The sequence below is a fragment of the Diabrotica virgifera genome, chromosome 8 (genome assembly GCF_917563875.1).
Source record: "Diabrotica virgifera virgifera chromosome 8, PGI_DIABVI_V3a".
Taxonomy (NCBI): domain Eukaryota; kingdom Metazoa; phylum Arthropoda; class Insecta; order Coleoptera; family Chrysomelidae; genus Diabrotica; species Diabrotica virgifera.
Genome location: NC_065450.1, coordinates 88,616,871 through 88,629,315, shown reverse-complemented (window position 1 = coordinate 88,629,315; position 12,445 = coordinate 88,616,871). Strand labels below are relative to the sequence as shown.

General features: G+C 31.7%; 1 protein-coding gene across 3 annotated transcripts in view; it reads right to left on the bottom strand.

Annotated features, from left to right (window-relative positions):
- The window catches only part of LOC126890791 (zinc finger protein 271-like), a 54,406-nt gene extending 45,323 nt beyond the window's left edge, over positions 1 to 9,083 (bottom strand). For all 3 annotated transcript variants that reach the window (XR_007700461.1, XR_007700462.1, XM_050659980.1), the window contains exon 1: positions 8,671 to 9,083. Coding sequence is in view for 1 of the 3 variants with exons in the window: in XM_050659980.1 (XP_050515937.1) it covers positions 8,671 to 8,902 (232 nt within the window). In the remaining 2 variants the exon portion in view is untranslated. The remainder of the gene's footprint in view (positions 1 to 8,670) is intronic.
- Between the last annotated feature and the right edge of the window lie 3,362 nt (positions 9,084 to 12,445).

Sequence of the window (12,445 nt, the reverse complement as noted above, 5' to 3'; positions counted from 1 at the left end):
GGGTTATTTTTAATAAAATATTGTTCACCCATGAGAAGGGGTAACATCCACCCCCAGGATAAAAGCGCAAGTTGGTACCACATCATTTTTGTTTCTTGAGGTATCCTCTAACTACTTACCAATTTTCATGAAAATTGATGGAGGTTCAACGAAATCAGGGGTGAAAACCTTCAGTGACTGCCTTTTTGGAAATATAAAAGATTAATTTTTTTCGTGATTGTCTATTTGCTAATTTTCTGATTTTTGGTTGCTATAAGGTTTAAAAAATTAATAAAAATTATAAATCATGCACATAAATGTAAAAAAATATTTATTTTACTTAATTAAACGAGATTGCTTGATAGGCCAATCAAGTTAGGTTTTTACTAGACATAACGGAAAAGACGAGGTTTGACAGTTGAAATATGTAGTATGAGATATTACAAATAGTCCAGAGAAATAAGGTTTTTCTCGTGACACATCCCTCTCCAGGCCGAAACCAAATTTTTTGAGTAGTATGGACATCTGTATTATTAACCTATATGTTTCCTGCAGCCGATTTTGATGATATACATAGTTATAAACAAATGAAGATCGAAAAACGGTAAATTATCGCTTTTTTCGTCTATTACCAAAAAGTTAAGCACTGTAAACAAATTTGAGAGTAAGAAACTCATAAATCGTATAAAAAACTTCAATATGGCATTCGCTGAATATGTCCAACCTTATTGGTTGCTTAGAAAATTGCAAAATAAATCATAAATATTGAGTTTTTATAAATATTCGTAACTTAGTAAAAATTAACTTAGAATCTTCTTATTACGCGGAATGCCGAGACTTCTTGTACTTAAATTATATTTTAAATTTCACAGCAATTGGTCAAATAGTTTAAAAGTTATTTAATTTATTTTTCCCAAATTCATTTTTTTTGCAACACTATAAGTCAGAAAATTATGAGGTTACAATAATACTTCGGACAGTTTATGAAAGAAGAACATTTATACTATTACCTTAATTAAAAATAAATGACAAAAAATAATTTTAAACAGTGTAAAATTATTTTGCAAAAACATGTCCATTGTTTGTTTACTTATAAACAATTAGAATAACTTTTTAACCGTTACCCGTAGAAAAATTATTTTTTCATATTTAGAAAGACTGAATTTTTATACACATTTAGAAAGAAAAACAACTGTTCTAGGACATTTAGGGACAAAGTTAGCCCCCCCATTTTATTAATTCACATGTTTTTGCAAAATTATTTTGCAATATCTATAATTATCTTTTGTCATTTTTTTTAAATTAAATTAATACTGTAAATTTTCTTCTTTCATAAACTATCCAAAATATTACTCTAACTTCATCATTTTCTGACTTACAGTGTTGCAAAAAAAATTAATTTTGGATAAACAAATTAAATAACTTTTAAACTATTTGACCAATTGCTTTGGAATTTAGGGTGTGATTTAAGCACCATAAGTCTCAGCATTCCATGTAATCAGAAGGTTCTAAGTTAATTTTTACATAAGTTATGAATATTTATAAAAACTCAAAATTTATTATTTATTTGGCAATTTTCTAAGTAACCAATAAGGATAGACATATTCAGCGAACGCCATATTGAAGTTTTTTATACGGTTTATGAGTTTATTACTCTCAAATTTGTTTAAAATGCCCAATTTTTTAGTAAGAGACGAAAAAAGCGAAAATTTACCGTTTTTTGATCTTCATTTGTTTATAACTATGTATATCATCAAAATCGGCTGCAGGAAACATATAGGTTATTATTATAGATGACCATATTACTCGAAAAATTTGGTTTTAGCCTGGAGGGGGATGTGTCACCAACACGATATTTTTTTTCCTTATTTCTCTGAACTAAAAAAGACTACCATCTTTGGATTCATCAATTTTTTAGTGGAACATTTTTTAAATAAACAATCAAAACGTCAAACTTAGTTTTTTACTCATAACTTAAAAACTTGTTTATTTAGAAATTTGACGTCCACAGGTAACTTTCTCAGAAAAAAAGGTACATCGAATGAGACATGCTAAATAAAAATCGGTTAATAAACAAAAAAGTTATTGCAAAACGGATGACAAAATCACTGTTTTTGAATATAGTTAATAACAATTTTATTGTTTGTTAAAATACGTTTTAATATACCCAAAATTGAGGGCACTATGGTGTTTGAATGGTGTGCAAAAAATGGTCCAGATCTGTTAAATAGTTTTCGTAAAATTTAATTTGTTTATAAAATTTTTTGAAAAACGAGATAATTTCTGAGGCTGGTCCAGTTAATATGGCTGAATGTATCTCAATAATCCGGGGCTCATTTCCTTCGTTAAGATGTATACTAACAGCTTATGAAAAAAAAAGTAAAAAAAATTACATATACGTACACAAAATTATTTGTTAATAAATAGCAGTTTTTAAGCTTATAAACAATTACAATAATTTCGTAGAAATTAGGTCAAATTAAATGACAATAAAAAATACGGAAAGCTGGTTAAAATACACAACTTTCAAAAAAAATTTTTAGTCCTACGACTCTTGGGGTCTAAGATAGCCCCTTTTTTTGAAAAAATCACTGTTACGTTAATTAACAACACTAAGAGCTGAAATTAACCAATCTTTTATAAGAAAAGTCAAAGTTTTTAACAAAGTTTTTAGTAAGAAAAAATGTTAAAAATTGTTTAAATGGGAGTTTTATAAACACAGAGTATTTTGCGTTCCGACTACAGTAAAAAATAGCGGGCGTAGTCGACTAACTGAATAGTGGGCGCGGTTGGCGACCAGCATGCGGCAGCTACTATTAAAATTACGTTATCCCGACCACAAAAATCCACTTTAAGGTGAATGGCAAATTTTTGTCATTCCTTATGTTTTCGAGGTCTCTGAATCCGAATATGGCGTTATTTTTTTTTTTCTAGAATTAGTGGAACATGTTCAAAAATCAAATTTTATGCGAAAATGCGAAAAATCAATCTTGATGATTTTTCAATTTTAACTCACTGTATTTTTGGTCGCTGTAAATATTTCCTTTTGAAAATTTTACTGTGTTATCTTTGAAGCATTTAGATAACAATGAGATTTGTCCAAAATGACTCAACACGTTAAAAGAGAAGTTGTTAATTTTTAAACATTTTGTAGTCAGATTTCGTCAGCTTCATGTTTACTTAAAAAAGTTGAGTGACAAACTTTTTAGTTTATAATTTTAATTAACACAGAAATAAAATATAATTTATGAAGAAGTTTTCCAAAAAAATTGAATTTAAAATAAGCAATAGGAAAAATGTTATGTGACTTTATAGACGAACGGCACACCCCAAAAAAAGCTTATTTCTCGAGATACTGATACTAATTTTGGTCATACTTTATATATTTGATGGTGCTCAAAACTAAAATTAGGGTTGTTTGAATTTTACGTGGGGGAACATTATCAAAATCGCAAATTTACCCTGAAAATAAAAAAATCACGTTTTTTGAGTTTAATTTGCTACAACTCTTTTCCATTGTAATATTTTTTTCTGATATTTTTATAGTATATATTTCTCACCTTTCTGAAGACAATGGGACCTGCTTCAATATTTCTGTCTTGCCATAAAGAAAGTTATAAATTGTTTGAAGTAAAAGGTGCAGATACTTGAATTGCAAAGTTTAATCGCAAAAGTTAAGTAACAAAATTTGAAATTTAGCTGTTTAATTAATTTTAAGTTAAAATCTAGAGTACAGAGAACAAAATGTTTTATAGAAAAAAAAATGGTGTAACTTTTAATTTTAAGAAAAACGTGGTTTCATATTTTTTTATTTTAGGGTAAAATTGCGATTTTGACAATGTTTCCCCATCTAAAATTCAAAATAAAACTCATTTTCGTTTTCAGCACCATAAAAAGTATAAAGTAAGACCAAAATTAGCCATTCACCACACCGTGGTTGATATCTCGAGAAATAAGAGTTTTTTTTGGGGGGAGTACCACGTACCACTCGTCTATAAGGTCGCGTAACTTTTTTCTGTTGCATATTTTGACTTTGTGGCCTTTTTATTGTTATTTTTTAAATTTATTTATTTAAAATATAATTTTACTAAATAGATGTGCAACATAATAATATTCATAAAATTCAAGTTTCTACCAAAATATATAAATGTAATATTAAGCTTCAAATCCGGTATACTGTCAATGTTAAAAATGGGCTGCAACGGTGTAGGTAGGGTGTAGCGCTAGCGAATGCTAGTCCGCGAATTTATTCTCATTCAGCTGCGCCCATCATTTCTTTTTACTTTAGTCGGAACGCAAAATACTCTTTCTTTATAACAATACTGTTTAAACAATTTTTAACATTTTTTCTTGCAAAAAACTTTGTTAAAAACTTTGACTTTTCTCATAAAAGATTGGTTAATTTCAGATCTTAATGTTGTTAATTAACGTAACAGTGATTTTTTCAAAAAAAAGGGGCTATCTCAGACCCCAAGGGTCGTAGGACCTAAAATTTTTTTTAGAAGTTGTGTATTTTAACCAGCTTTCAGTATTTTTTTATTGCCATTTAATTTGATCTAATTTCTACGAAATTATTGTAATTGTTTATAAGCTTAAAAACTGCTATTTATTAACAAATAATTTTGTGTACGTACATGTAATTTTTTTACTTTTTTTTTTCATAGGGTATTAGTATACATCTTAACGAAGGAAATGAGTCCCTGATTATTGAGATACATTCAGCCATATTAACTGGACCAGCCTCAGAACTTAGCTCGTTTTTCAAAAAATTTTATAAACAAATTAAATTTTGCAAAAACTATTTAACAGGTCTGGACCATTTTTTGCACACCATTCAAACACCATAATGGTCTCAAGTTTAGGTATATTTAAACATATTTTAATAAACAATAAAATTGTTATTAACAATATTCAAAAACAGTGATTTTGTCGTACGTTTTGCAATAACTTTTTTGTTTATTAACCGATTTTAATTTGGTGTATCTCATTCGATGTATCTTTTTTTTCTGAAAAAGTTACCTGTGGACGACAAATTTCTAAATAAACAAGTTTTTAAGTTATGAGCAAAAAACTAAGTTTGGCGTTTTGATTGTTTATTTAAAAAATGTTCCACTAAAAAATTGATGAATCCCAAGATGGTAGCCTTTTTGTAATATCTCATACTACACATTTCAACTGTCAAACCTCGTCTTTTCAATTATGTCGAAAAACGGCTTATTTTTTACTAACTTGATTGGTCTATGAGCCAGAATGCTGAAATCTGCATTTTTATCATTAAAAAAAAAAGGTGGATTTCACCCCTAAAATGCAGAAAGCGCAACTTGGTGCCATATCACTTTTGTTTTTTGAAGTATCCTCTAACTAATCAACAATTTTCATGAAAATCGATGAAGGTTCAAAGAAATTGTGGGTGAAAACATTCAGTGACTACACTTTCAGAAATATAGAAGAATAAGGTTTTCGCGATTTTCGACTTGTTAATTTTCGGATTTTTGGTTGCTATAAGGTTTGAAAAATTAAAAAAAAAATGTAATTCAGGCACATAAATATAAAAAAAAATTTATTTTTCTTAATTAAACAAGATTACTTGCGCCATAATGCGGAAATCTGCATTTTTTACAATTTAAAAAGTAGGGGTGTATTACACCCCTAAAATGCAAAAACGAAAGTTGATGCTATATATCTTTTATTGCTTGAGGTATCCTCTAACTATTTACCGATTTTCATGAAAATCGATGAAGGTTCAACAAAATAGGAAGTGAAAACTTACAGTGACTGCACTTTCAGAAATCTAAAAAATATTTTTTAAAAAAGGGGTGTATTTCACCCCTAAAATGCAAAAAGCGCAAGTTGGCACTATGTCACCTTTGTTCCTTGAGGTATCCTTTAACCACTCACCAATTTTTATGAAAATCGATGGAGGTTCAACGAAATCTGAGGTAATAACTCATATCCACCTTCATTGACTCCACTATATTCATAATGTAGCTTCATTGTTCGATGTTGTGCAGACACACACTTTGCTTTTCACGAACAGTTAGCAATTGAAGTTAGCTGTTTCAACATTTTTTGACTTTACCATGAAGAGGTATCAGAAGCAGACCTTGTGCTAGAAATATCAAGGCTCAGAAGACATTTACAAGCGACTATTATCACAGCATCTAAATGGTTAGTTGTAGACTTTTTAAGATTTATTGTGGAGTGGGTTTTCATGGAATATCTCCCAAACTTAATGATCGCATTAAAATTAATATAACCATTTGTGTATCGGTTACTTCATGTGAGAGATAATCATTGTTTTAGTAAGCTAAAATTAATCAAGAAATACTTGCAAGCAAAACTGGTGCAAACAAGGCTAAATAACCTCGGTTTATTAACTATAATTCTTAATCTTTTCATTATTCAAAACATACGTTTATCGTATTTTTGTTAATTTTAACAATCTTTAGATATTTTTAGGATTTGGGGTGACACCATGGATTACCGTCCCGGGTGTCACCCATGCTAGCTACGCCACTGCTGGTATGTGTAGTACGATCCCCGGCTCAAAGGTGAAATACTGGTCTATGCGAAAAATCAATGTAGCTGATATATGAGTTGCTTGGTAGCGAACGTGTTAAGGCATAATAAAATTTAGTCTTGCTTAATAATTACTATTTCTGGACCTCGGAGGTAAACTACACTATGTCAACATGTTATTTTGAATCACTTTTTTAATCACTTATTTTATTAGTTGGATTATACAAATTGGTTATATTTCATTAAAATTTGGTCACATTGTCTTTCTTACAATTATGGGATATATCAGATTTTTTTATGGGATATTTCCGATTTTTATGACATTCAAAGTGCTCTACTTCACAGTTACTCGAAATGATATAGTGTAGTTTACCTCCTAGGTCCAGATTTAGAAGCGTACAGAAACATGAGAGATATTTATATTTATTTTAAATGTCACACATAATTTTATATAAACATGTAAATTTCCTAGAAGTTTATAACATTTAACCCTTTCAATACAGTTGCCATACAAGTACAATTTTCATTATGAACTACATATTTTTATGAGCAGGCGTTGTTCTATTATGCAAATTAATGTCCCACTTTTAGGTTCTGTCACCATATATTTTTATGTATTTGCATCTTTGAAAAGCTATATTCATAATAGTATGTTCTACACTACATTGTCCATTTTGCTCACTTGCATCATTCATGTTCGTGTTTTTTTAAGCTTTTTTATTTGTAATAAGGAAAAAAGCAATACATTGTAAATAATACAACCAAAAAGTAATTCAACCATTTCAAGAGAACGAATATAAACTACAGAGCAACTGGTTTGATCTCAGGGTGCAAAATTTTCCTGACACAACTACCCTAAACCAATACTTCACCCATTTCCAACGTTTTAACCCCTATATTTTGGTGGCTCAAGGGGAAATGGATTTTAAAATTAAATATACCTTTATAAATGATTTTAATTAAGTATTTTTTTAAAGTCTTTCTAAAAATAAAATATAAGTGACTTATACCTAGTGATATAAAATAAAACCTCCGTTAACTGAAACCTTTTAACCGAAACATCGTTTAACCAAAATGACCAAGAGTTTCAATAATTTCATTAATAAAAAGTAAATTTAAAGAAAGCAATAAAATTAAGGAAAATGTACATGTTTAGAGTGTTTTTTTTAAGAAATCTTCTATTTTCTGTTGTATTTTTCTTTGACAACGATGCTTTGCAGCTATATCTTTCCAATACTATGTATGTAATTTAATACAAGAACAATACAAAAATCAATGATATTTTTAACAAAAATTCTTGTTATCCGAAACTGTCTCCGACCCATTTATTCCGGTTAATGGAGGTTTTACTGTAATATTATATATACCCTATTCCACGAACATATGCCTGTTTTGGATTACTTCAACAACGAATATTTTACTGTGCAAAATATGAAGAACGAAAGTAAATTGCAAATTACATTGTTGTTTATTGGAATAATTATTAGTGCCATTGACTTTCGTACTTCTTATGTTGCACAGTAAAATATTCGTTGTCGAAGTAATCCAAAACAGGCGTATGTTCGTGGAATGGCCCATACTTCTACTATACCGAGCGGAACATTAGAAAGGGTCAAGAAAATGTATCAGATAAATGCAGGTGTTCGTAAATAAATGCCTAAGGAAAATTCTTAACATTTACTGGCCAAATCGTATATCAAACCAAGAGTTATGGACAAGAACCAGGAATCTATATCTAATGTAAAAGGAAATGGAGTTGGATGGGGCACACACTAAGGACGCCTGACACAGATATAGTGAGGCAAGCCCTAGAATACACACCACATGGAAAGAGAAGACCAGGTAAACCTGCAGAAACGTGGAAAATATGTGTCGAGAAAGAAATTAATGCTATTGGGAAAACCTAGGCAGAAACAAAGATCAGTGCAAAGCATAGGACAGAATGGAAGCAGACAGTTGACGCCCTTATGCTCTGCATGGAGTGGAAGAGGAATAAGTAAGTATGTAATATATAATAATTATGTTTTAGAAGCTTGTTTTTGTATTTTATACCTGAAATAGTGAACTCGATTGTCTGTTAATGCCTTCCTCAACACATTCAAATCAACAAGAAACGGTCTATCATTGTGAAAAAGTTATTCCTATTTACACTACTTCTACTTTGTTACTAACCTTTTTCAGTTTCTTGGTTTTGTTCAAATGAATTTCCATGTTGTTTTAGTTCAGTATTTATGGGACATTTCTTCAAGTCTAAGGAATCATATCTGTCCAGAGTAACTTCTCTATTAGACTCCTCTTGAATTTCACATTTAAAGCCATCCAAAAGATCATTATTATACTCTATTTCTATTTTACAGGTTTTCTCGCTAATTTCTTGTTTTACTTCCATTTTATTACACTTCATTTGATGCTTTATATTTATGTATTCCAAATTACATTCCAATATTAATTTTACATTTTACTTTACATCCAAATCCAAATATCCAAAAAGTGTATTCTGTTTCTGTCGGTGTCGGTTTCTGTCTAAATTCTAAACATAGAAAAAAGTGTTGTGTGATTTGGTAGAATGCGATCCATAGAAAAAAGTGTTGTGTGATTTGGATTCTAAATCCTGAACTGACCCACCCGTGGACCCACCCACTACTTTGTGCCCGTTGCCGTGTAATTTGGGTTGCATGTATGAACTTGAAATATAATTAATAAAGTTTTGCTGTATTAACCACTTTAAAAATTCACATTATAAGGCATGAATGAATCAAATATGTAGTACCTTTTTTTAGATGTATTTAAAAATGTTAGCCATATTAAGGCGGACACAGATATCCGCGCCGCGAACTCCGCGCCGTGTGTGCAGTGTGCGCCGCGCGTTCGTGGCGCGGTTATTGTTCGTTAAAATTTTTCATTTTGACGATCCAGAGGAAACTTACGAACGTTTAGTAATTGTAGATAATCATGTCTCTGTCCTGTACTTCTACTACATCTTATTTTGGTATTGTTCTGAAACTATTTTCTTGTGTCATCTTATGCAATTTACTATTTTATGTGGAATAAGCCACAGTTTGGGAACATTTCGGGAACTACCTTTTTCGCTTCCTGGCAACACAAATGTAATGGTAGGGGACCCCAAGCAGGGATTTTTGCACTTACTCGAGCGCGTCAGATTATCATATGGGGAGAAACGTGGTACCCTGCAGATGTACCTCCACCATAAATTGGCTCTTAACACAGGGGAGTTCGTTCAGGGGGGCCCGAAAAAAATCTATCCTTAAAATACTCGAAATTGTCAGATTAAGATAAGGTAAGTTAAGTACATGCAAAAGAGTCTATATTTCAAAAATATGACGATTTGAGCGGGGCGTACGGAAATGGGTGAGTCAAAAATTTCACAAAAAAAAGCGAATATTTCGCGAAATGAACATCAGATTGAAAAACTAAAAACTACGTGTTCAATATTTTTCAAAAATCTATCGAAAAATACCAAACTTGACCCCCACGGAGCGGGGTGGGGGGTAAATTTAAAATTTTAAATACAAATCCCGCGATCTTTCGCAAAATAAACATCATCTCGAAAAACTGCAAAATACACTTTATCAATGTTTTTGAAAAATCTATCGAATGGTTCCAAACACGACCCCCCACGGAGGTGAGGTGGGGGGTTACTTTAAAATCTTAAATGCTAGACCCCGTTTCTTATTGCAGATTTGGATTGTTTGTATAAAAATAAACAACTTTTATTCGAAACATTTTTTTGAATTATGGATAGATGCCGCTATAATCGGAAAAAAGATTGTTGGAAATGGAAAATTAAATTAAAAAATGGGAAGTCCCCACTAAAATGGAAAATTTTACTTAACTTTTTTGGTTTTAGGACCCAATAATCACAACCCAATAGGTCCCCAAAGCGCTCGAGTGACTGCACATTTAGCATACTTTGCTCCCCTACCATAATATATCTGCTTGTTCCTACAACCAGAAACAAAATTAGAGAACTATAGGTACTTCCAAGTCATGCGATACCTTTTTCGTTTTCCGGTGACACAATTGTAATGTATCTGCTTGTTTCAACTGCGTAGCTTCACTAGAAACGAAATTAGAGAACTATAAGTTCTTCCAAGCCCTGTGTTAACTTTTTCGCTTTCCGGTGACCCAATTATAATATATCTGCTTGTTCCAACTCAGTTGCTTCACCAGAAGCGAAGTTAGGAAACTATAGGCTCTTCCAAGATGTGCGTTACCTTTTTCGCTTTCCGACGACACAATTATAACATATCTATTTGTTCCAACTCCGTTGCTTCACCAGAAGCGAAGTTAGGAAACTATAGGCTCTTCCAAGTTGTGCGTTACCTTTTTCGTTTTCCGGTGACCCAATTATAATATATATGCTTGTTCCAACTACGTTGCTTCACCAGAAGCGAAGTTAGAAAACTATTGGGTCTTCCAAGTTGTGCGTTACCTTTTTGGCTTTCCGGTGACCCAATTATAATATATCTGCTTGTTCCAACTCAGTTGCTTCACCAGAAGCGAAGTTAGGAAACTATAGGCTCTTCCAAGATGTGCGTTACCTTTTTCGCTTTCCGACGACACAATTATAACATATCTACTTGTTCCAACTCCGTTGCTTCACCAGAAGCGAAGTTGGGAAACTATAGGCTCTTCCAAGTTGTGCGTTACCTTTTTCGTTTTCCGGTGACATAATTATAATATATCTGCTTGTTCCAACTCCGTTGCTTCACCAGAAGCGAAGTTAGAAAACTATTGGGTCTTCCAAGTTGTGCGTTACCTTTTTGGCTTTCCGGTGACCCAATTATAATATATCTGCTTGTTCCAACTCTGTTGTTTCACCAGAAGCGAAGTCAGAAAACTATTGGGTCTTCCAAGTTGTGCCTTACCTTTTTCGCTTTCCGGTGACACAATTATAATATATCCGCTTGTTTCAACTGCGTTGCTTCACCAGACACGAAGTTGGAAAACTATAGGTTCTCCAAGTCGTGCATTACCTATTTCGCTTTCCGGTGACACATAATATATATCTGCTTATGAATGTTTTTTTGATATTGATAACTATTTCCGAAGTGAAAGTCGAAACGTCAAGTAAACTTGATTTCAAACTCGAATTGTGGCTTATGCACAAATAAAATAGTAAATCTTATTTTTAATACATGTTATTTTTAGTACAATAATGAACTAACATTTTTTAAAAAGGTCCGCATGTACATTTTTTTATTTCAGCTTCTATTTCCGTTCAGATCGGATTTAAGTTGTTTCTTTAAATTAAATGGTTCTTTATTGAGGATCCCACAATAATGATTTTCCACGGTAAACATCAATTTCCTTCCGACAGTTCCGACTATTCCATTACTAACAAATATTCAACTCATGCGCGCCAAAACCAACAAACCACTCGCAAACCCGTCCAAATACGTATTGCGAACCATCAAAGCGTTTGTTGAAAAACCGACAGAATTTAGATCGTGGTGCGCCGTGTGCGTGCCGTTTGTGCGTCACTTGAAAACACGTACTAATCTGACGAATACGCTGCGCGCGAGCGGCTCGCACACCGAGCAGAGCGCATATGTATCTCCGCCTTTAGATTTTCACAGAACACGGAACGTTGACTTTACGTTTGACAGTGTTGCCATCTGATTATAATGTATATATTTTATGGATTTTGCTATTTTTTAATTTATGTAAAACACGAACGAATAAATATTTGTTGTTTGTTTTGATATTAATTGCAGTTAAAAATTAATTAGAAATTTATTAAGAAAAATTTATTTATTAATTAGAAATTATTTAGAAATTAATAATTAATTAGAAATTGTTATGCCCATTTCTTATGACCATTCTATAGAAATCAAATGTAGGATTGGGAAAGCAAGATCTGCATTTCAAAAAATGTCAAAGTTGTTCAAATGTCATGATTTGTCGATACCCATAAAAGTCAAAT